Source organism: Pristiophorus japonicus, chromosome 5 (assembly GCF_044704955.1).
Source record: "Pristiophorus japonicus isolate sPriJap1 chromosome 5, sPriJap1.hap1, whole genome shotgun sequence".
Classification (NCBI taxonomy): domain Eukaryota; kingdom Metazoa; phylum Chordata; class Chondrichthyes; family Pristiophoridae; genus Pristiophorus; species Pristiophorus japonicus.
Genome location: NC_091981.1, coordinates 65,291,511 through 65,314,629, shown reverse-complemented (window position 1 = coordinate 65,314,629; position 23,119 = coordinate 65,291,511). Strand labels below are relative to the sequence as shown.

Below are 23,119 nucleotides of genomic sequence, written 5' to 3'. Positions count from 1 at the left end.
TCTCGTTGCCAAGAGCATGCAGAAAACAAGCGCAGGCAGCGGAAGGAGCGTGCGGCAAACCAGACTCCCCCAGCCACCCCTTCCCTCCAACGACTATCTGTCCCACCTGTGACAGAGACTGTAATTCCCGTATTTGGACTGTACAGTCACCTGAGAACTCACTTTTAGAGTGGAAGCAAGTCTTCCTCGATTTCGAGGGACTGCCTGTGATGATGATGATGATTAAAATTAAATGCCATTCCTCATGGTGAATCAGGCTTGATAATTGGTCTGCTGGATGGATGGGGATGCATTTAGGAGAGATGTGCAGTGTGGCCCGATTAAGATCAGTTTTGTATTATTTCCCCGTTGTGATTGTTAGGTGCCCTCTGGCAGCTTTGACTACGTGCTGTGTGCACGTTGGGCTGGCGGCGGGACGTGCAGCGCTCCACGCTGCAGGGGGAGGAATGGCCGCCCGCGCTGCAGGGGGCGCTCTTGCCTCTCTTTAAACGGCGCCGAGCCGCTGCTGCTGCGGACAGGAGGCGCGTTTGCAGACTTGTGCCGTTTGTTGTTCTATTCTCGCTCCTTCTTCCGGTGAAGCGCAGGTGAGCGCGGGCCTCAGTAACAGACAGGCGCGTCGGTAACTTGGCCCCGGGAGGGAGCCGCCTCACTTTCCGATGGTGGCTGAGACTGGCGAGAGTGAGAGAGGGGAGAGGGGAGAGGGGAGAGAGGCGTGTTGTGGGCCGCAGGACCTCGGGCTGCCCCTCGGCTCGAGGTAGCAGTGATCGCGAGCCTCTCCCGGAGACACGGCAAGAGCAGAGCCAGCCCCTTCCTGACAGTCAGGTGAACGGGGAGCTTTAAACACACGCATCTCCCCCACGGCACATCGGAAAGGTCACCGCCTCCTCGGGCTCTGCCCTTGGCTCCTGTACTTTCACCGCCCCTTGTGTGAGTGTTCGAGCACAGAGTGAAATCATCGCAGTTTGTGTCTTTATTGAGGAAACAGATCAAGAACTGAGACATTTGTGAGTTTTATTTTGATAATTTAAAAAAATAATTCTCGTTTCAGAATCGGCCTGTAATTGCAATGATTTTTCAGTTCACCACCAGGAAGCTTGTTTCGCAGGTGGGTAATTGCTTCAAACGCTCTTCCAAGCTGCAGCTGACCCAGGTTGAAATGAGCCGCCCAAGTTCAGGTAGGTACTTTGTTAAGGAAATAATTATAATTTTAAAAATTGAATCGCATAAAGCTGCACCTTGAAACTTCTAACTAATAGTCAAAGTATTATCTAATGCGTGTGAACTCCAATGTCGTCATGAGCAGTCCCTCGAATCGAGGAGGACTTGCTTCAACATCAAAAAGTTCACAGGTGTTTCAATAAAGGACCTAAAATTCCAGGTCCTGAACTAAATCTTGAAGGGTGGAAGATGCCTGTGCGTGAATTTTTTTTAACTGGTGGCCGTTGCAGCCACCACACGGGCTTGACCGAGCGTGGTCTTTATCCAGTGGCAAGGGTTAACCAGGACGACTGGAGACCCGCTCTGCTGCACGAACCTAGTTTGCACACACATTGTCACATTACTAGGCACATGACTAATCACAATATATTCTGAAGCAATTTAACATAAATTAATTTATGTTGCATCGTTTTATTTGAAATATCATGACTGATCTAGAGCAGACAGATTAACAAGATGCCCATCTTTTTGATGCAACTCTGTGTATTTTTCTCTTGACATTATTAATCTGCCCTTTGATCATCAGACGATCGGATATGAGATTGTAATCTTTCAGTAGAACATTCAGTGGAAATTTTTGACATTTGCTAACCACCAGGGGATATTTTTATTCACCATCTGCACCAGAGTTTTTTTTAAAGATTTCCCCACTCAGTAGGCTTCAATTTTTATGTGGTTTTATAAATGTGTTTTGTAAGTTTAAAAGAAAATTATCTCAGTTAAAATCACCAAGAAGCTGAGGTTTTTAAAAAAAAAATCATAATTCTTCACACCACCAATAGCATAGGAAGAATCATTCTTGGTGCACACCGTAGTAACTAAGTTCAAAGCAGATTATTGTTTCTGATTTTATCCAGGCTGACACGCCAGTGCAGTGCTGAGGGAGTGCTGCACTGCCAGAGGTGCCGTCTTTCGTATGAGACATTAAACCGAGGCCCCGTCTGCTCTTTCAAGTGGATGTAAAAGATCCCATGGCACTATTTTGAAGAGGAGTGGGGGGGGGGGTTATCCCTGGTGTCCTGGCCAATATTTATCCCTCAATTAACATCACTTAAAAACAGATTATCTGGTCATTATCACATTGTGAGGTGTCATAATTAAGCAGCCTGCTTAATTGACACCCCATCCACCATCTTAAACATTCACTCCCTCCACCACCGGTGCACCTTGGCTGCAGTGTGCGCCATCTACAAGATGCACTGCAACAACTTGCCACGGCTTCTTTGACAGCACCTCCCAAACCTGCAACCTCTACCACCTGAAAGGGCAATGGCAGCAGGTGCATGGGAACACCATCATCTCCAAATCACACACCATCCTGACTTGGAAATATATATTGTCGCTGGGTCTAAATCCTGGAACTCTCTCCATAGTAACATTATGGGAGTATCTTCACCACATGGATTGCAGTGATTCAAGAAGGCTGCTCATCATTGCCTTTTCAAGGCAATTAGGGATGGGCAATAAATGCTGACCTTGCCAGTGACACCCACATCCCAGGAACGAATAATAAAAAAAATAACCTTTTTCAGGCATGACTGAACAGACTCGGGCTCTACAAAAGGAAAGGTTGGGGGATGATGTGATAGAGGTCTAAAATTATGAAAGGGATCAATAGGATAGACTTCGAGAAGACATTTTCACTTGAGGGTCCAAAACTAGGGGCTTTAAATATGATAGTCACTAAAAAATTCAATAAAGAATTAAGGAGAAACTGCTTTTATCCAAAGAGATGAGTACTTGGGGATAAAGAAATAGAAGAATATGCTGATGGAGTGGGAGGAGGCTCGTGTGGAGCATCAACACTGGCACAGATTAGTTGAGCTGAATGGCCTGTTGGAGCAGGACTTCCCTACTTTTATACTCCATCCCCTTTACAATAAAGGCCAGCATTCCATTTGCCTTCCTGATTACTTGCTGTACTGCATACTAACTTTTTGCATTTCATGCACAAGGACCCCTAGATCCCTCTGTACTACAGCATTTTGTAATCGCTCCCCATTTAAATAATTTTGCTTTTTTTATTTTTCCTACCAAAGTGGATAACCTCACATTTTCCCACATTATAGTCCATCTGCCATATTTTTGCCCACTCACTGAGCCTATCTACTATATCCCTTTGTAGATTCTTTGCGTCATCCTCACAACTTGCTTTCCCACCTATCTTTGTATCGTCAGCAAATTTGGCTACATTACACTCGGTCCCTTCATCCAAGTCATTAATATAAATTATAAATAGTTGAGGCCCCAGCATTGATCCCTGTGGCACCTCACTAGTTGATTTGTCTGTCTGTACTTATGATGCTATTTCGAGTTACAGCAAAAACATGGAGGTGGATAAGCACTTTGAGGGCCAGAAGAGGAGACTGTTAATCCAACAGCTGACCATAAAACCCATAAAAAGTGGGTCTTCAGAACTGTAGGCTCTCGAGGTCAAGATATTTATATTTGTATTTGGGAGCATTTTCTGAAGTTGACAGCATTCCCTTAAGTTTAAAGTGTTTTGTGAAAGTTGAGTAGAGGTACAAGGAATCAAATGTGAAATTTTAGAAAAAGGAGAGCACATATTGCATAATAAGGAAAAAACATATTTATAAAGCGTCTTTCATGTCTTCTAAGCATCTCAAAGTGCAGTCCAGCCACTGAATTGAATGTAGCCACTATTTTGTATTTTGAAACAGCAGCAAATGTGTGCACTGCAAGATCCCACAAAAATGGCAGTGAGACAGCTGCTGTGGAGGTTGGTCTGTTTCAGTGGTTGGTTGAGATCTAAACAATGGCCAACAGCAATAACTTGCATTTATATTTCCTTTTTAAAGGTTATTTGGGTACCCCAGCGACAGTTGGTAAAAATGCAATTTTGTGCAGCTTGGACAGCACCAAAAAAGCAATGGCAAAGTTCAAATTTGACTGTCCTGTATTTGGTCATGGGAGTTTAAAGTGAATTTTGACTTTTGACCACTTGGTAGGACCAACAGGTTATTGAATCTTCAGAAAGTACAGGTATAGCTGTATTCTGTATAATTCAATGTCCAACCTCTCTGTCCTGTATGACCCAAAACTGAGCTTCAACCCCTTCATACTATTCATTAGCAAGACCCTTTATTTCCACCCTGCAACATCATTCATCTCCTCCTCCTCCCCCTTCCCCACCAATCCCCATTCACTGCTACAGAAACATAATCCACACTTTTGTTACCTGTATCCTTGACTTCTCCATTATTGGCCGCCTTGCACCTCGAATTCTTAACTGCCTGTCCTGAACTATGTCCTCCTTGTCAATCACTGACTTGGCTGACCTCCATCAGCTCCCAGCACCTCCAGTTCAAACTGTTTCTTCTGACTTGCTAAGAAGGCTTTGCTCCACCTCCTCCAGCCTTGTATCCCCAGCTGTGCACTTTGGTCCTGCACTTCAGGCTTCATATGTGTCCTCCACCCTATCCACTCCATCAACAGTGGCAGAGTCTCCAGCCATCGGGACCCTGCACTTAGTCCTAGTCACTGCATTGTTAACTCTTCACCCTTCCCCCACCCCCCCACAACCTTTTTACAAGTGTCCTCAAAACCTGTCTTTTCAACCAAGTTTTTGGTCACTTCTCATCATTCACTTGTTGGGGTCTGTTTTCCCATATGTGCAGCACTTTAGCACTCTGATCCACTCATAGATTCGTACAATGCAGAAGGAGGTAATTTAGTCCATTGTTCCTGTGCTGGCTCTTTTTGAAAGCGATCCAATTTGTCCCACTCTCCTGTTTCTCCATAGCCCTGCAATTTTTTTCCTTTTCAAGTATTTATCCAGTTCCTGAATCTGCTACCACCACCCTTTTCAGGCAGTGCATTCCAGACCTTTACAACCGGTTCATATCTCCTCTCTCCTCTGGTTCTTCTTATTTATGGCCCCTGGTTTGGACACTCTCTGGTCGCCCCTCAGCCTTCTCCTTTCTAGAGGAAAAAGCCCCAGTCTGTTCAGTCTTTTCTGATAGTTACACCCTCGGTTCTGGTATTTTCAGCCTATTTCAATATGACAGATGCAATACTGTGCATTGAAGGTAATTCAATATAATAGCATTTAGTAGAGTATTAGATCTAATATTGGAGCTTCATAAATGGTTCTGAACAAAGGCAAAGTGCCTATAAAAATATAAATTCACTTTTAATTTTTCAGTGGATTTTTGACATCTGCTGGAGTACATTCACATAGCAGAGGTTAGCTGAAGCAGTGCAATGAGCCTGTTCCATTTATACACAGATCTGTAAATGAATATAGAGCATTTTGAGTCTCTGCTATCAACAGTGAACCATAGAAACATAGAAAATAGGTGCAGGAGTAGGCCATTTGGCCCTTCGAGCCTGCACCGCCATTCAATGAGTTTATGGCTGAACATGCAACTTCAGTACCCCATTCCTGCTTTCTCGCCATACCCCTTGATCCCCCTAGTAGTAAGGAACTACATCAATCTGCTTTTTGAATATATTTAGTGAATTGGCCTCAACAACTTTCGGTGGTAGAGAATTCCACAGGTTCACCACTCTCTGGGTGAAGAAGTTTCTCCTCATCTCGGTCCTAAAATGGCTTACCCCTTATCCTCAGACTGTGACCCCTGATTCTGGACTTCCCCCATCATTGGGAACATTCTTCCTGCATCTAACCTGTCTAAACCCGTCAGAATTTTAAACGTTTCTATGAGATCCCCTCTCATTCTTCTGAACTCCAGTGAATACAAGCTTAGTTGATCCAATCTTTCTTGATATGTCAGTCCCGCCATCCCGGGAATAGTCTGATGAACCTTCGCTGCACTCCCTCAATAGCAAGAATGTCCTTCCTCCAGTTAGGAGACCAAAACTGTACACAATACTCCAGGTGTGGCCTCACCAAGGCCCTGTACAACTGTAGTAACACCTCCCTGCCCCTGTACTCCAATCCCCTCGCTATGAAGCCAACATGCCATTTGCTTTCTTAACCACCTGTTGTACCTGCATGCCAACCTTCAATGACTGATGTACCATGACACCCAGGTCTCATTGCACCTCCCCTTTTCCTAATCTGTCACCATTCAGATAATAGTCTGTCTCTCTGTTTTTACCACCAAAGTGGATAACCTCACATTTATCCACATTATACTTCATCTGCCATGCATTTGCCCACTCACCTAATCTATCCAAGTCACTCTGTAGCCTCATAGCATCCTCCTTGCAGCTTACACTGCCACCCAACTTAGTGTCATCCGCAAATTTGGAGATACTACATTTAATCCCCCTCGTCTAAATCATTAATATACAGTGTAAACAGCTGGGGCCCCAGCACAGAACCTTGTGATACCCCACTAGTCACTGCCTGCCATTCTGAAAGGTACCCATTTACTCCTACTCTTTGCTTCCTGTCTGCCAACCAGTTCTCAATCCATGTCAGCACATTACCCCCAATCCCATGTACTTTAACTTTGCACATTAATCTCTTGTGTGGGACCTTGTCGAAAGCCTTCTGAAAATCCAAATACACCACATCAACTGGTTCTCCCTTGTCCACTCTACTGGAAGCATCCTCAAAAAATTCCAGAAGATTTGTCAAGCATGATTTCACTTTCACAAATCCATGCTGACTTGGACCTATCATGTCACTTCTTTCCAAATGCGCTGCTATGACATCCTTAATAATTGATTCCATCATTTTACCCACTACCGATGTCAGGCTGACCGGTCTATAATTCCCTGTTTTCTCTCTCCCTCCTTTTTTAAAAAAAAGTGGAGTTACATTGGCTACCCTCCACTCCATAGGAACTGATTCAGTCTATGCTGGATGTCTCCGCAAGATCCTACAAATCCCCTGGGAGGACAGACGCACCAACGTTAGCGTCCTCGACCAGGCCAACATCTCCAGCATTGAAGCACTGACCATACTTGATCAGGCCACATTGTTCGCATTGCCAGACACTAAACTCCCAAAGCAAGCGCTCTACTCAGAACTCCTTCAGGGCAAACGAGCCAAAGGTGAAATGTTACAAGGACACACTCAAAGCCTCTTTGATAAAGTGCAACATCCCCACTAATACCTGGGAGTTCCTGGCCAAAGACTGCCCTAAATGGAGGAAGTGCATCTGGGAGGGCGCTGAGCACCTCGAGTCTCATCACCGAGAGCATGCAGAAATCAAGTGCAGACAGTGGAAAGAAGGTGCGGCAAACCAGTCTCACCCACCCCTTCCCTCAATGGCTATCTGTCCCACCTGTGACAGAGACTGTGGTTCTTGTATTGGACTGTACAGCCACCTAAGAACTCAAGTTAAGAGTGGAAGCAAGTCTTCCTTGATTCTGAGGGACTGCCTATGATGGAAGTGCATGTCAGAAGTTTGGGCTGAAACGATTTGAAAATCATAGCATGTAATGGAATATCTGATGTGCTCTGCATCAGATACAGCTCCTCGAGCAGCGCAGACTCATGATGACCCCTCGGATCTTTATGATCTCTTTTTTTTAGATTTGGCTGAATTTCGGGATGTCTTTGCAAAAGCCAAGCACATAACCATTATAACAGGTGCTGGAGCGAGTGCAGAGAGCGGAGTCCCCACCTTCCGTGGAGCAGGGGGCTACTGGAGAAAATGGCAAGCCCAGGTATGTCTTTGTGAACCACAAACTAGTGACAGGACAGTTTAATACATTTGATATTTCATGTTATAGCAGCACATTTCAACAACATATTGTACATCTTGCATATGTGGGAAGAGACTCCATGCTTTGGAGGAAGGCTGAGGATTATAGTTATTGCTGTGGCTGCTGCCCTAAGTTTATGAAACCTAAATTGGTATATTTAGTTACAATTGGATATTAAATTTGTTAAGCCTTTAATACTCTTATGAATGACTCCACGAGGTCTAGTATTGTACTTGAGCTGTTGTGACCTTAGTCCCATTGTAACTCTAGAGTGAGGCACAAGCATGGTGGGCAGCCTTTTATACTAGGCCCTGAACACCTATGCAGATGACTCTCAGGTCTCCCGCCGCAGTGCCCTCTGGTGGCAGTTCCCTTATGTTACTATACAGTTAGTATACATCGTCTACATACATGACATCACTCCCCCCCCCCCCCGCCCCAAGTCTTTAATGCAAATTGACTTGTACATTGACGGTGACCTGGGCTTTGCTCTTCCTGGTTGACCATTGGAGGGTGACTTCTAGCTTGCATGGTTGGGACTGAGATTTGTTGCCAGTGGAGGTCCCCGTGGTTTCTGGTTGAGTCCATGACTACTCCATTCTCCCCCCTCTTCCCCCTCTTTGCCCCACACAGATCATTCTAATAGCCCGTTACATGCAAGTTGCATTCAAGTTCATCACATGGGTTTTACATTTACATCTTGTGTGGATTACAGTTAAGTTTCCTTTTGTGTGGTACATTTACATGATCAGTACAGGTATCGCAGTATAGGTACACAAGGACAGTATAGTTCCAGCACGGCCGGATGAGATCTGGCGCAGCGCTCCATGCTAGTGGGTCTGTGGGCGAGGTGAGCTCATTTTGCTTGAGTTGCCGGAGCTCAGGACTCTTGGCGTTACTCCTAATGTCGGGCATGCCCAAAGACAGTTGATGTGTCTGTGACCTCCCTGTCCTTTTCATTTGCACAGTGTCACTGCTGCTCCCTGGGAAGCGGTCTGAGCGAGTGAGCGACGGTGGGGCTGCCTCGTCTTGTCTAGCAGTTCGCAGGGGACTGCTGACTCGCTTTCCTTGAGGGCGCCGTTGAGCACTCTAGTTTGGGATCCTGGTCCAGGTCCCGTTCGGAGGAGCCGTTGCGGGTGACCCTTTGCTTTTGGGCATTGCGGTGGTGGCAAGTGGGTTTGTTGGCTGCGCCTTTTCCACCCGGGTGGTGGGCGACGGTAGCCGACTGTGAGCATAGGCACATTTTACTGTTTCTGGCCTGTGGTGGTTCATACCATCGGGTGCCTGCAATGTTAAACCGATCTGAGGCAGAGTATCGCTACCGGTGTCTCTGCTCTTTGGGGATCGTTTACTCTGCGTCTTGTCTACTTTTGTCAGCTATAGGGACACTTTATGATACATTGTTCTGGTCCCGGGGACGCAGGCTACAGCATTGGGTAGCCCGCTGGACCTGTATACGACCGTTAAGTGTTTGCCCGCTGCATTGGCTGATTGCAATTTGCACCTGACATCGCTCAACAGCATTTTGCTCATTACAGCTGGACTTTTACAGTGGTTACCAATTTCAAGCAGTTCATTCAAAAATGGCGGGTTGCTGGCCACTTTTTTAAAATGGCCTTACTGCTTTTACCCCAATCGACTTTCTTGCGTGGAACCACATGTTGTTACTCCACCTCGTGGTTTGGACGCCATCTTTTCCCTGTCCATGATATCGACTGCCGCGATCTTCTTTCCCAGAGATTCTGCCACTGAAGCTGGGAAGGCGCCCTCGAATCCAATCTTCCTCCCCAGGAGTCCTGCCACTGAAACCGGGAAGGTGCGTTCGGCCGGATCATCGCCATGCTATCCTGATGAGCGGTCTGTGCCTCGGGGGCTGCGCGGATCTGCTCTCCGGAGGTGGGGGCTCGCTCTTTCTCTGAGCACAGGAGGACGTCGATCGCTGGAGCGATGAAGTCTTCCCAGTTCCAATGAATTTTTCCCATCCATCTTCTTCCAAGTAGCGTTGGTCCATGACCTGAAACAATCCACAATGGTAAATTGTGCACTGCGCCATCATGGGATACACTTACATCCACACCACCAACAACTGATATCAGTTCCTTGGCGCAGGTACACAGCTTTGCCTGAACCGGGACCAGCTTGGGTCATTCAGTTTGATCGTTCCATAGCCTCTCAAAGGCTTCCTGGCTCATTAGTGACTGAAGCGCCCCCGTGTCCACTTCCATGAAAACTGGAATGCCATTTATCTCGACTTCCATTATCAATGGAGGGCAATCTGTGGTGCAAGTATATACTCCATACACTTCGTCCTGGGACTGAGCTGCCTCTCTAGCCATCTCCTCATAATCCGCGCTGGATTCACAGCCATCAACTGACTCCTCGTCCATGTGGTGAGTCACAGCTGTGTTGCAGATTGACTGGAGATGGCCCTTTATGCTGCAGCCTTTGCACACATAGTCTCTGAACCGACACTGATGAGCCTTGTGATTACCTCTGCAACGCCAGCATGGTGCTACTCAACTTGCGTTTGCACCCCTTGGCGGACTTTGAGTTAAAGGACCTGTGGTGGGGAGGGGGTGCCTGGGCAGATTCACGTTCAACAGTTCTGCCTGTAAAAGGCGCCATTCTACTCATAGTACTTGCCGGGTTTGAGTCCGGAGAGTGAGTCACCGTCTGCTTGGAGCTACAGCTTGAGGTCATGAACGCCTGGCTGATGCTGATGGCCTTCTGCAGAGTGGTTTCGGCAGACAGTAGCCTGTGAAGAAGGGCCTCACGACCAATGCCAATTACGAAGACGTCCCGCAACGCATCGGCGAGGGATGCACCAAATTTACACGGTCCTGCCAGCCTCCTGAGGTCGGCAGCATACTTCACGATTTCCTGGCCCTCGGGGCGGCGGTGTGTATAAAATTGATGCCTGGCCGTGAGGATGCTCCTTCGCTTTGAGTTGGTCCCAAATTAGCACTTTCGGCTCCTCGTATGACTTGGTCGTCGTCCTCTCTGGTGTAAGCAAGTCCCTGACGAAGCCGTAGACCGCGGGCCCACAACTGGTCAACAGGATAGCTCTGCGCTTATCTGCTAGCGTGGCTGGATCATCGCCTACCAGGTCGTTTGCTACGAAATATTGGTCGAGCCGCTCCATAAAGGCTTCCCAATCTTCACCCTCCGAGAACCTTTCTAATGCACCAACATTAGTCATTTTTGCGTGAAAGTTTGTAATCTCGTCGCCAGTTGTTATGTCTTTAATATTATGAATGACTTCACTAGATCTGGTTATTGTACTTGAGCTGTTGTGACCTTAGTCCCATTTATTGTAACTCCAAAGTGAGGCACAAGCATGGTGGGCAGCCTTTTATACTTGGTCCTGCACATCTATGCAGGTGACCCTCAAGTCTCCCACCACAGTGCCCTCTGATGGCACACCTTATGTGACGATACGGTTACTATACATGGTCGACATGCATGACAAAATTGCTTGCACTTTTGTAATGTTAGCAACCTTTTTAAAAATAGACGCTGGTTTAAACACTAAAAGAAACATCTACCTACACTGCAGCTTTTATCCGCCGTAGTTCAAATCCAGTGCAACAGTATGTGGTGGCTGGAAGTAATGCATTTCTGTTTTTTCTTATCTCCTATGCTGCAGAGGAGTGATGCAGTGCAACCTTTAATGGCGCATACAAAACTTTGAACTGACTATGTAACCATAAGCTGTTAACTTTTTAGGCACTAATCAAGCTAAACTCACTAGGGGGTTGGGGGGGGGGGGGGAATTTCAAAAAACATTTACAAGACACTTATCTATCGAATCGCTGGAAAAAAAACTTGAACTTGCCTTTTTTGCATGTTTTCATACTGCTGCTGGCAGGACTGCACCCGGTATTCTGGGCATGGTGTACGGGGTGGGAGAGAGCCAAAAGTCTGATGGTAACTCAGTCCACAGCATGTCGGCGCCCCTCTCCCAGGTGGTACGTCCCATCGCCGCCGCAAACAACTAACCGAAGATCCCGCCCAGGCTTTGCGACCTGGTTTTCGCCGCAAATAGAACAAATAAAGTACAAATAGAAAGTTCGAAAACCGGTCTGTAATCCGGAAATATGTTCTGAAAACCGGACTTTTTTTTTTAAACACGCATGGGTTGTCTGGAAATCTGTTCCAAAAACTGGACTCTTTTTGTTGTTGGATTCCTTTTTGTCCCTATCGGAAAAGGGGATTGAATCACCCCACAGCTGCTGACCCTGTCGGTATCCGTGTTTCAATCACTCCCCCCGCACCCCTGCAGCTGCTGTTCCTGCTGTATTAGGGTTTAAATCACCCACCGCCACTGTCCCTGTCGATTATCTGGGTTTGAATCACCTTTGCAGCCGCTGTCCCTGCCGGTATCGGGGTTTGACTCCCCCACACCGTGTCCCTGCCGGTATCGGGGTTTAAATCACCTCTGCAGCCACTGTTCCTGCTGTTATTGGGGTTTGAATCCCCCACAGCCGCTGTCCCTGCCAGTATCGGGGTTTGAAAGTTAACCATGCAGTGGATTATTACATTTCTATGTGGGATAGTATACAGCTGACCTGTGGGATCTAACTTGATAGTGTAATTAAATATGATTTCAAGAGTGTCCCACAATACCCAAAGTTGATGCCCATCAAAAGTAACAATAGTTGCATCTGTGTTTTTTTTAAAAAGAAAAGATTATCCAAAATAAGCTCATTTAAAGTAAACATATTTAACAGCATTATATTACTCACAGGTGGTGCCATGGTGCAGTGCAATGCACAAAACTCAGCCCAGGGGGTTTCCGGATTCCGGATTTAAATATCCGAAACTCGGCCCAGGGGTTTCCGGATTCGAGATGTCGGATTTTGTCTCCGAAATCCAGAAAAAACAGAAACTCTGCCCAGGGGTTTCCAGATTTGGGACGTCTGATTTCTGTTCCGAAATCAGGAATGGCCAAGGTTTCTGGATTTTGGAGGTTGTACCTGTACCTTGTTTTCTATTTTTTTTCTCTCCAGGAACATTCGTTCCCCAGCACATACCTGTCACCTTGTTGAATACACAAAATCTAAAATGTTCAAACTGCAGCCTTATTAATGGGATTAAGTACTATGAAGTGCAGCATGTAATTTGATCTGCCTTTTCATGGTTGTTGTTTTGGAGAAACATGGAGGGTAATTTTCAACTTTGTTGCCTGGACAGTGATCTGTTGAAGCATATTGCCTGCCCATTGTAGAGACCACCCGATTTATGTTCCATTGAAATCCATCAAAGCAACAAAGTTTTAACGCCCACATAATACTGATGTGTAAATTGCTTGTTTACTTTGTATGATTTTAAAGCATGTTTGGAAATAACTTGCAAATCACATTTTCTGAGTAAAAGGGTTGAAATTTGCATGCAAGTACTTGTTATACATGGCGTGTGTATTAAGCTTTTGTCTTCATGGGTCACTTGGGTGCATATCTCAGAGCTTTAGGGCCACCTGTGAAGTTTAAATCCAGCATGGACCAGTTGGGCATTGTGGTCTGTTTCTGTACTGTATATTCTATGTGCCCATTAATTTGCATATGTCAAGTTGTTGAGGCTAGCCATTCTGATTTAGAATTTATTCACCAATGTGGAGATTTTATTCGCCAATGAGACAGTGCTTTAAAACAGCCCTTTCCGAATCTCCAGGCCCACAAAACGCAAACAACAAACCAAATAGAATCAAGTCACCTAGGGTTCGAGGGCTGCAGGATTAGAGCAGCAGCTCAAACACCACCCCTGATGTGTATACCTATATGGGGAGTGACTTGCATGTGTACTTTCTTTTAACAGGACTTGGCTACCCCGGAAGCATTTTCAAGGAATCCTTCTAGAGTATGGGAATTCTATCACTACCGCCGTGAACTGATGCTGAGCAAAAACCCAAATTCTGCACACATTGCTATTGCTGAATGTGAGGCTAGACTGAGCAAGCAAGGCCGAAAGGTTGTGGTCATCACTCAGAATATTGATGAACTTCACAAAAGAGCAGGAACAAAAGATATTTATGAAATTCATGGTATGTGACCTCTTTGTACTCTGCAAGTCATGATTTGTAGTCACTGCTATTCATCTTGATACATAACTTGTATTGTCTGCAGTGGGGGAAAAATAAACTGCGTTAATAATGAGGTTATTGACCACACAGGTTGATTAGTGACTCGGACAGTGAATCTGAATTTTGTCAGACACTCTAGTAGATAATGTACTAGAGAAGGAAATCCCAGTTATATTCAGACAAGGTCTACTTGCCTCATTCACCAATCTGACTGATAGGTGTCGCTACTGGTTTTTATATTGATAAAATAGCTAAAAAGCATAATAGAGAAAGAGATAGACAGACATCCATTACTCTTCCTTCTTTGACCAAGCTTTTGGTCACCTGTCCTAAAATTTCCTTCTGTGACTGTCAAATTTTTGTCTTGTGAAGCACCTTGGAATGTTTTGTTAAAGATGCTATATAAATACAAGTTGTTTTCAATTTCTGTTTTATTCCATTTCCATTTTTGTTTCTCACTCTTCACATTCCTCCTTTTCACCCTTTTCCCTGCATTTCTTGCACCCATTTCTGTATTTCTCTCATAGAATCATAGAAATTTACAGCATGGAAGGAGGCCATTTCAGCCCATCGTATCCACGCCAATTGACCAAGAGCTAATCCAGCCTAATCCCACCTTCCAGCTCTTGGTCCGTAGCCCTGTAGGTTACGGCACTTCTGGTGCACACCCAAGTATTTTTTAAATGTGGTGAGACTTTCTGCCTCTACACCCTTTCAGGCAGTGAGTTCCAGACCCCCCAACCACCCTCTGAAAAAATTTCCCCTCGTATCTCCACTAGACCTCCCCCAATTAATTTAAATCTATGCCCCCTGGTTGTTGACCCATCTATCTGTCTATCTGTCTATCTGCCTGCCTGCCTGCCTGCCTGCCTGCCTGCCTGCCTGCCCGCCCGCCCGCCCGCCTGCCTGCGGCGTATGGGTGTGTGCGGACGCAAACATGCCTTGCGTGGGACGACTCTGGAACTAGCTTGGAGGCGACATAGGTTCAACAGGTTCCATGCCTGACACTGGACTCCCTAAGCCAGTGCAAGGACACTCTCCTTGATATGTAACAAGTGGAGGAAGAGCATCCAGGAAGTCGCTGAGCACCTTGAGTCTCGTCGCTGAGAGCATGCAGAAAGCAAGTGCAGATAGACCTGTTGGACTGTAATTCCTGCATTGGACTGTACAGCCAGCTGAGAACTCACTTTTAGAGCGGAAGCAAGTCTTCCTCGATTTCAAGGGGCTGACTATGATGATGATCCCTCTGCCAAGGGAAATGGGTCCTTCCTATCAACTTTCTCCAGACCCTCATAATTTTAAACACCTCAGTCCCTCTCCAATCTTTCCTTGTAGCCACAATTCTCCAGTCTAGGCAACATTCTTGTAAATCTCCTTTGCACCCTTTCCAATGCAATCACATCTTTCCTATAATGTGGTGACCAGACACAGTACTCCAGCTGCGGCCTAACTAGTGTTTTATACAGTTTAAGCATAACCTCCTTACTCTTGTATTCCATGCCTCGACTAATAAAGACAAGTATTCCATATGCCTTCTAACCACCTTATCTACCTGGCCTGCTACCTTCACGGATCTGTGGACCTATACTCCAAGGTCCCTTTGTTCTTGTACACTTTTCAGTATTGTACCATTTAATGTGTATTCCCTTGCCTTGTTAGACCTCCCCAAATGCATTATCTCTCTCTCTTATCTGGATTGAATTACATTTGCCACTGTTCTGCCCACCTGGCCAGTCCATTGATATCCTCCTGCAGTCCGCAGCTTTCTTCATTATCAACCACACAGCCTATTTTAGTCTCATCTGCAAACTTCTTAATCGTACCCCTAACATTCAAGTCCAAGTCATTGATATATATATCGCAAAAAGCAAGTGACCCAGCACTGAGCCCTGCAGAACCTCACTGGATACAGCCTTCCAGTCACAAAAACATCCATCAACCATTACTCTTTGCTTCCTACCTCTGAGCCAATTTTGGATCCAACTTGCCACTTTGCCCTGGATCCCATGGGCTTTTACTTTCATGACCATGTGGAACCTTATCAAAAGCTTTGCTAAAATCCATATACACTACATCATACGCATTGCCCTCATCGACCCTCCTGGTTACCTCCTCTCAAAATTCAATCAAGTTAGTCAGACATGACCACCTATTAACACATCCATGCTGACTGTCCTTAATTAATCCATGTCTTTTCAAATGAAGATTTATCCTGTCCCTCTGGACTTTTTCCAATAATTTTCCCACCACTGAGGTTAGGCTGACTGGCCTGTAATTACTCGGGCTATCCCTTTCTCCCTTTTTAAACAAAGGTACAATTAGCAGTCCTCTGGCACCGCACGCAGCTGTAGCCATAGAGGACTGGAAAATGGTCAGAGCCTCTGCTATTTCCTCTGCTTCTCTTAACAGCCTGGGATACATTTCGTCCAGGCCTGGGGATTTATCCACTTTCAAAGCTGCTCAGCCCCTTAATTCTTCCTCTTTCACTGTTTATCTCGTCTAGTATTTCTCTGGCCCATTTTTTCTTCCCTTACTCTCTAACTGTGGCTCTGTTCTCAGATGTTTTTCTCCATTTTTTTCTTCTCCCTCTGGGTGCTAAAATAAGTTGTTCTTCTGAGAAAAACTCATGGGCATTAGAGGACAGAGCCTCCTACCATTTTATATAATGAGTATTATACACCTTTTTAATCTGAAGATGGTCATTTTAAAATTTAAACAACTGAATTGATGTTACTCAATGCAAATTCATCTTCAACACTTATTAAAGGTTACAAATTCAAAATCCCTCTTAATTTCTTTGTTACCTCTACATTTGACTGCTCCAACGCTGGCCTCCCACATTCTACCCTACGTAAACTTGAGGTCAACCAAAACTCGCCAGCCTGTGTCCTAACTCGCACCAAGTCCTGTTCACTCATCATCATCATAGGCAGTCCCTCGAAATCGAGGAAGACTTGCTTCCACTCTAAAAGTGAGTTCTCAGGTGACTGTACAGTCCAATACGGGAATTACAGTCTCTGTCACAGGTGGGATAGACAGTGGTTGAAAGAAAGGGTGGGTTGCGGGTCTGGTTTGCTGCTCGCTCCTTCCACTGTCTGTGTTTGGTTCTCAGCGACGAGAGTCAAGGTGCTCAGCGCCCTCCTGGATGCACTTCCTCCATTTAAGGCAGTCTTGGGCTAGGGATTCCCAGGTGCCGGTGGGGATGTTGCACTTTATCAAATCTGGCATCAAGCTTGGGGTCTACAGGGCAGTAGTGATGCCCACCCTCTTAAATGGCTCAGAGACGTGGACCATATACAGTAGATACCTCAAAGTGTTGGAGAAGTACCATCAGCACTGCCTCCGCAAGATCCTGAAAATCCACTTGGCGGATAGACGTACCAACGTCAGTGTTCTCTATCAGGCCAGCATTGAAGCGCTGACCACACTCGACCAGCTCTGTTGGGCAGGCCACATTGTCCGCATGCCCGACACGAGACTCCCAAAGCAATGCTCTACTCGGAACTCCTACACAGCAAGCGAACCCATGGTGGGCAGAGGAAGCATTTCAAGAACACCCTCAAAGCCTCCTTGATAAAGTTCACCCATCACCACTGTGCTTGCTGGCCTCGATTTCAAAGTTCTCATCCTTGTTTACAAATGCCTCCATGGCCTCGCCCCTCCCTAATTCTGTAATCTCTTTCAGCCTCACAACACCCCCCTCTCTTTCCCCCCCCCCCCCCCCCCCCCGCCCCAGCCCCCGCCCTGAGATGTCTGTGCTCCTCAAATTCCGCCCTGTTGAGCATCTCTGATTATAACCATTAGTGGCTATGCCTTCAGCTGCCTGGGCCCTAAGCTCTGGAACTCCCTCCCTGAATCTCTCCGCCTCTCGATCTGTTTCCTCTTTTAAGACTCTGCTTTAAAATCTACCTCTTTGACCAAGCTTGTGGTCATCTGCCGTAATTTCCTCTTGTATGGCTTGGTGTCAAATAATTTTTTTTTTTGTCTTGTAACACTCCTGTGAAGTGCCTTGAGACGTTGGAGTATGTTAAAGGCACTATATAAATACATGTTAGCCTTTCTTTTTCTATTTCTTCATTATTTTCTCTCTCTCTTTTATTTCCCTCCTCACAGCCAGCACTTGTGTCAGTGAATAGTGTGAATCTTGAGACGGGTTTCTATTTACTGTGAGTTACATGTATAAGTATTAAAATATTTAGTAAAAACAGCAAGTACTTAAAGATGTACAGTAACTGAGGCAACAGGCATTGCCACATAGAAACAAGTTGTAGCTCTCTTTCTCTCCTACAATGCACCAATAACAATGACCCATAAATCACTGGAAATATAATGGGATTGACGGCGCCTGCCATTATTGGCGCATTTATAGAAAAGAACAGCAATTTGTGGGAGGAAGAGCCACGTGGTGAGCTGCGAATTGCCACAAATTACTGGACGATTTGTGCCGCTGCACTGTTGGCTTTGCAAAAATAGGAACTCTCTATCAACCTCTCTGAGTATCAAGAAATTGCTGGATTTGTGTCGCAAATACGAATGAATATTGCCGCAGATATTTAGGACAGATATTTTATGTAAGGATCCTGTTAATGTCGATGTGATTTTCATTGACATGAAACTCAACCTTGGAGGCCCAGAAAGGGAACAATTGAAACTATGGAGTCTCACTGTTCCTAAGAATTTTTAAATTTTCTTTTTCTTTCTCTCAATCCAATCTATCTTTCCCACTTTTTTATTTCTCCTTTTCTGTATCTAATTTGACTTTAATTCATCCTATTTCCTGTCATTCGTTCACTGTTTCTTTCTCGATCCTTAAATTTAATTGATTTAGCTAGACTGTTGGATCCAATGTTCAGGAGTGCCGGATCCCTCATTGACATCGCACCGTTATCAATTAGCACTTCCAGCGATCTATCTGAAGTGAGGTTTTAAAAAAAAATAATAAATTCATCGTGCTAATTGCAAGATACTCGACTTCAGCAATTTCAGGGTCAATGTAACAATCTGCAGTGGTACTGCTCTGACTTTCTAACAGTAATAAATTTTCTTTCAGAAGGTAATTGAATGTCAATAAGTCTGTTTTTTTATTCCTATATGCCAAAAAATATCCTCGTGTTCCAAGCATAAGCAGAGGAAAGACTATTTGATAAGATGTTATCAACAAAGTTTAATATTACAGGAAGTGTATGCTATACATTTATGAATTGCTAAAGTATTGAGTATGTTTGTTAATGCAAGTCAAGGTTTTTTTTATGGACGCGTTTATTTGTACTGCCAAAATGGCCAACATGCTCCACCCTTCGTTCTGATTGGTCCCCTTGGAGGATAAGCCACACTCTGAAGTTTCACAGGAATGTGTCACTGGAACCGCCCATCCAAGGTCTCACTGACTTTGCAAATTGTAACTTGATCCACTTTGACTTCCTGAAGCGACAGAGGACAGAGCTCCCCCAAAAGACAGCAAGGGCCAGCCAAAGTGCCTTACTCCAGTCCAAGTGCATGCCTACCCCAGCAGAAGTGCCTTACCTTAGTCCAAGTATATCCCCCCCCCCCCCCCCCCCCCCCCCCCCCCCCCGCAACCATTGATGTACAGATTGTCAACAGGTTTATTGGGTATGAAGTGAATAGTGACAGTGTCGGGAATTCTGGATATCATCCACTCCAATGATGTCCCTTGTAGGGGGTTGGAAGAACGTGATCTGTCTTCCGAGTTCCCCCTCTCCCCTCTGATTTCCACTGCCCCCACCCCGCCCAAACCCTCTCTCTCTCTCTCTCTCTCTCTCTCTCTCTCTCTCTCTCTCTCTCTCTCTCTCTCTCTCTCTCTCTCTCTCTCTCTCTCTCTCTCTCTCTTAGCCGCCCACTGTTTGGGCACGATCGGAATGTCAGGGTTCCCAGCTCAGCGGTATACCCGGTCAGCCGGAGGAGCAGCAGCTCGGTCAAAGAACCCATGGAGCAACAACGAGTCAGACTGATCGCAGGGCCCCACTTCTCTCTCGCGCCATCGGGCCCAGGCTGGCCGATGGGGGAGAGAGTCTGAGCCGCAGGTCCTGCTTCTGGCACCACATGGATGGAATGATTCGGCCAGCGGGGGGCGGGGGGAAGCGGGGCTTGTCGCCTGTTGGTCGAAAAAGTGCAGTATGGGCAGGGGGGGAGCAGGGCTAGAAAGTCAAAACAAGTGCGGTGCAAATAGTTAGTCACTTTTTTTTAATATACATACAATAGAAATAGAGTTGGGAAGGGAGACTTCAGAAATGTGCTCCACTGAGCCACCTAGTGACCAGAACACAACTACATTGTGAACGTTAAGGTAGTAAAATTGAATGTGAACTGTTGACCTAGTAATTTATAATAGTAAATACTGAACTAAAAGCATGACCAAAAATCTTGCAACAGGATGTAAAGTCTATGTTTAGGAAACCCACCGCCCTGCACAATATTTGTAATATATAGATAATTAGAACTTGGGTTTGAAGTTTGCCATATTCCATCCATCTTGTGCATCTCCACCATCTCCACAAGCTCCCATAGATCTCTGATGGTGCCACCTCGACTCAACTGGCTCTCTGCAGTCCAAACAAACTGTCTTCGGGGTCTGTGATGTGGCATCAGAAAAGCTCAGTAGTAAAGAATTGACTTCTTCCTTAGAAGATCTGTCTGTGAATCCCACTCTTAAATGGTACTTGCAAATAGGTTTCCAGTCGATGCTGATATGCTGTGAAAGGGGTGTCGTCCCACTGGTTTAGCAGATGTGCTGACACATACACCACTGTGGGTATAGATCCATCTGTTCTGACTTTGATACCATAGCTGCTTTTTCATTGGAGGTAAATCTTGCTTACATCAATGAATATAGTCCACAAATATAATTGTAACACGCTGTATCTTGGAGCAGATGTATTTTTTTAATTGTTTTCTTGATTTCATGTTGGATCTGTTGAGTTGGTGTTTTCAATTTGTTTTATGTTTTAAACTATTTAATTTTGTTCCTTTTTTAGGCAGTTTATTCAAAACACGCTGCACAAACTGTAAACATGTAGCAGAGAAGTACAAGAGTCCAATATGTCCAGCTTTAGCCGGAAAAGGGTAACTACTTAATAGAACTAATTTGTGATGTATATGATAATTCTGGACACCGTGCAGCTAAGAAACCCAAGTTGAATTCTTGACTGATGTTTGTATTCCACCTTCCCTTGGGGTTGGATTGCCAATTTTGGCTGAGTTGACTGAAGAAAAAATAAATAAAAACCTTTTTCTACATATCAAGCATGTTCTGTCCAGTTAATGATTTCTGTGGGTTGCGGTGTCCTAACCATGATCGGGAGTTGGATGATTAACTTTTGGGGAAGGGATGGGGGGGCGAAAGATGTGATGAACAAGTCCTTTCTTTGGAAATTAGACTAAAACTTGTTTATCAGCAATAAACATTTGGAGGATATACATTGAAAATAATGTGTAGAAACAGTAGTGTTTTAAAGGAAGCTGAAAATGTTACCATAATATTTTAAAATGTGTTCTTAATTTCTAGTGCACCAGATCCTAATACCGATGATGCCAAAATTCCAGTTGAGAATCTTCCCAGGTAAAAATGTTTGTACCCTGGTGTATATAGTGATCATAGAACACATGTATTACTTTGCACCTAATGGAACTGTCTATAAAAAGCCAATGTAATTGCTACGTAACAAACTTTAAAATTCCAAACTTGCTGCAGACTGCCTCCTCCCAGTGAATTTTTTTTTTGGCCGGGGGGTGGGGAGTTGGTGGAGCAGTGGGTGGGGAGGACCTCCACTTATACAGCATCTCGTCGCATCTCTGCACTTTCCAGAATGAGTTACTTTGATATTGTGACTTTTTTAATATAAGCTTGGATCAATATGGTTTTTAAATATCCTGATGGAGCACTGTCGTGCTTCACTTTGCTGTGCTGCAGCATAGTAATATCTGTTACTGCAAGGAGGGCAGAGCACCTCTTGCTGCTTTTACATACCACAAGACTGAAATTGGTAGAGGCCTGGGATATCATCATCTCGGCCAATTGGCTGGTGAACAATATATGACCTGAGAAGGATAAAGATGAGTGCAGAAGAGGAAATTACCAACTTCCTGGCTTCAAAAATATACTTGAGACTCTCTGTGTCAGCAATTCTTGACTGTCTTGGTCTTTCTCCTCCCATCTGGCTTTGTATACATTCATCGTCTATTGCCCTGCAAAAATGATTTGAGATATCTTTTTGTGCATAGGGAGTGCTGAAGAAGGTTGTTCACCTTCTTCGGCAGATTAAATAAACAGATTAAATAAGTCAGCACATGTGAAGGATTGCTCAATAAAGTGAAAAGCTTTTCCTTGATCCAAATTTTCTCATGGTAATATTGGTTTATGCTCTCTGTCCCATGCTTTACAGATGGATGTGCAGAGCATGCTCTAAATACACAATAAGGAAGTCGTTTTAATGTAATTGCTTTTAAAATGTACCATTTTAGGGGTCTGGACTGTTGGCCCAACAATGGTGCATCACTAAGGATTGGACATGGGTTCTGTCCCTATCTTGCTCTTCCCTTGCAATTATCCATGTGCTGTGTTTTCATCTGTTAATTTGTGATGATGTTTACCAATCAATTAGTCTTCTGAAAGCTGGTTCAAACAATGTGTGGAGAGCATGGAACAGCTTTTCTCTACAAATGGAGTATCAAAACTTTCCTTTTCTACCCAAAAAGTTCTTTAGCACTATATCTAATGTCTTTAGGTGTGAAAAGTTTGGTTGCAATGGTCTACTTCGTCCACATGTGGTGTGGTTTGGAGAAACCCTAGATTCTGATATCCTGATGGAAGTGAACAAGGAACTTGAGATCTGTGACCTTTGTCTATTGGTAAGTATATACTTAAGTTACTGCATGTTGTGTATGGAGGAAGAGTCAGACTGAACATTGAGCTCAAAGTAAAGTGTGACCTTAGTCTTTTATTGCAGGTCTCCAGCGTGCATCTCCAACCTGTGAAGCCGCCTTAAATGTGTGCTCCCAAGGGACTATGGAATCCCTTGGGACTCCAGGGGATGAGCCCTCTGGTAAATACAAGTCCACATATATAACACTGCACAGACAGGATTGTTTTCTGAATGTCATCCACCACTCGATGGGAATGATAACGAGCCAATGCTTCTTTGATGCACACAACTTTTGACC

General features: G+C 44.9%; 1 protein-coding gene across 3 annotated transcripts; it reads left to right on the top strand.

Annotated features, from left to right (window-relative positions):
* Positions 1 to 500: 500 nt before the first annotated feature.
* Positions 501 to 22,910, top strand: sirt5 (sirtuin 5). 3 transcript variants are annotated; one of them, XM_070879874.1, is made up of 7 exons: positions 501 to 584; positions 1,049 to 1,175; positions 7,691 to 7,824; positions 13,678 to 13,903; positions 20,935 to 21,022; positions 21,465 to 21,518; positions 22,684 to 22,910. In XM_070879874.1, exons 2-7 carry the CDS (start codon positions 1,067 to 1,069, stop codon positions 22,859 to 22,861), a joined length of 789 nt encoding a protein of 262 aa, XP_070735975.1. In that variant the 5' UTR covers positions 501 to 584; positions 1,049 to 1,066; the 3' UTR covers positions 22,862 to 22,910. The 3 variants fall into 3 exon arrangements, with proteins under 3 accessions (XP_070735975.1, XP_070735973.1, XP_070735974.1); XM_070879872.1 differs by lacking the exon at positions 501 to 584 and adding an exon at positions 618 to 927 and having other exon boundaries at positions 22,684 to 22,903; XM_070879873.1 differs by lacking the exon at positions 501 to 584 and adding an exon at positions 935 to 1,004 and having other exon boundaries at positions 1,079 to 1,175; positions 22,684 to 22,900.
* Positions 22,911 to 23,119: the final 209 nt, after the last annotated feature.

Excerpts from the sequence above, each read along its gene's own strand:
- sirt5 (XM_070879874.1), top strand. The coding sequence starts at position 1,067 with ATGATTTTTCAGTTCACCACCAGGAAGCTTGTTTCGCAGGTGGGTAAT. Across the intron at positions 7,825-13,677 it reads GGAGAAAATGGCAAGCCCAG|GACTTGGCTACCCCGGAAGC; the intron begins GTATGTCTTTGT and ends TTCTTTTAACAG. Across the intron at positions 13,904-20,934 it reads AGATATTTATGAAATTCATG|GCAGTTTATTCAAAACACGC; the intron begins GTATGTGACCTC and ends TTCCTTTTTTAG.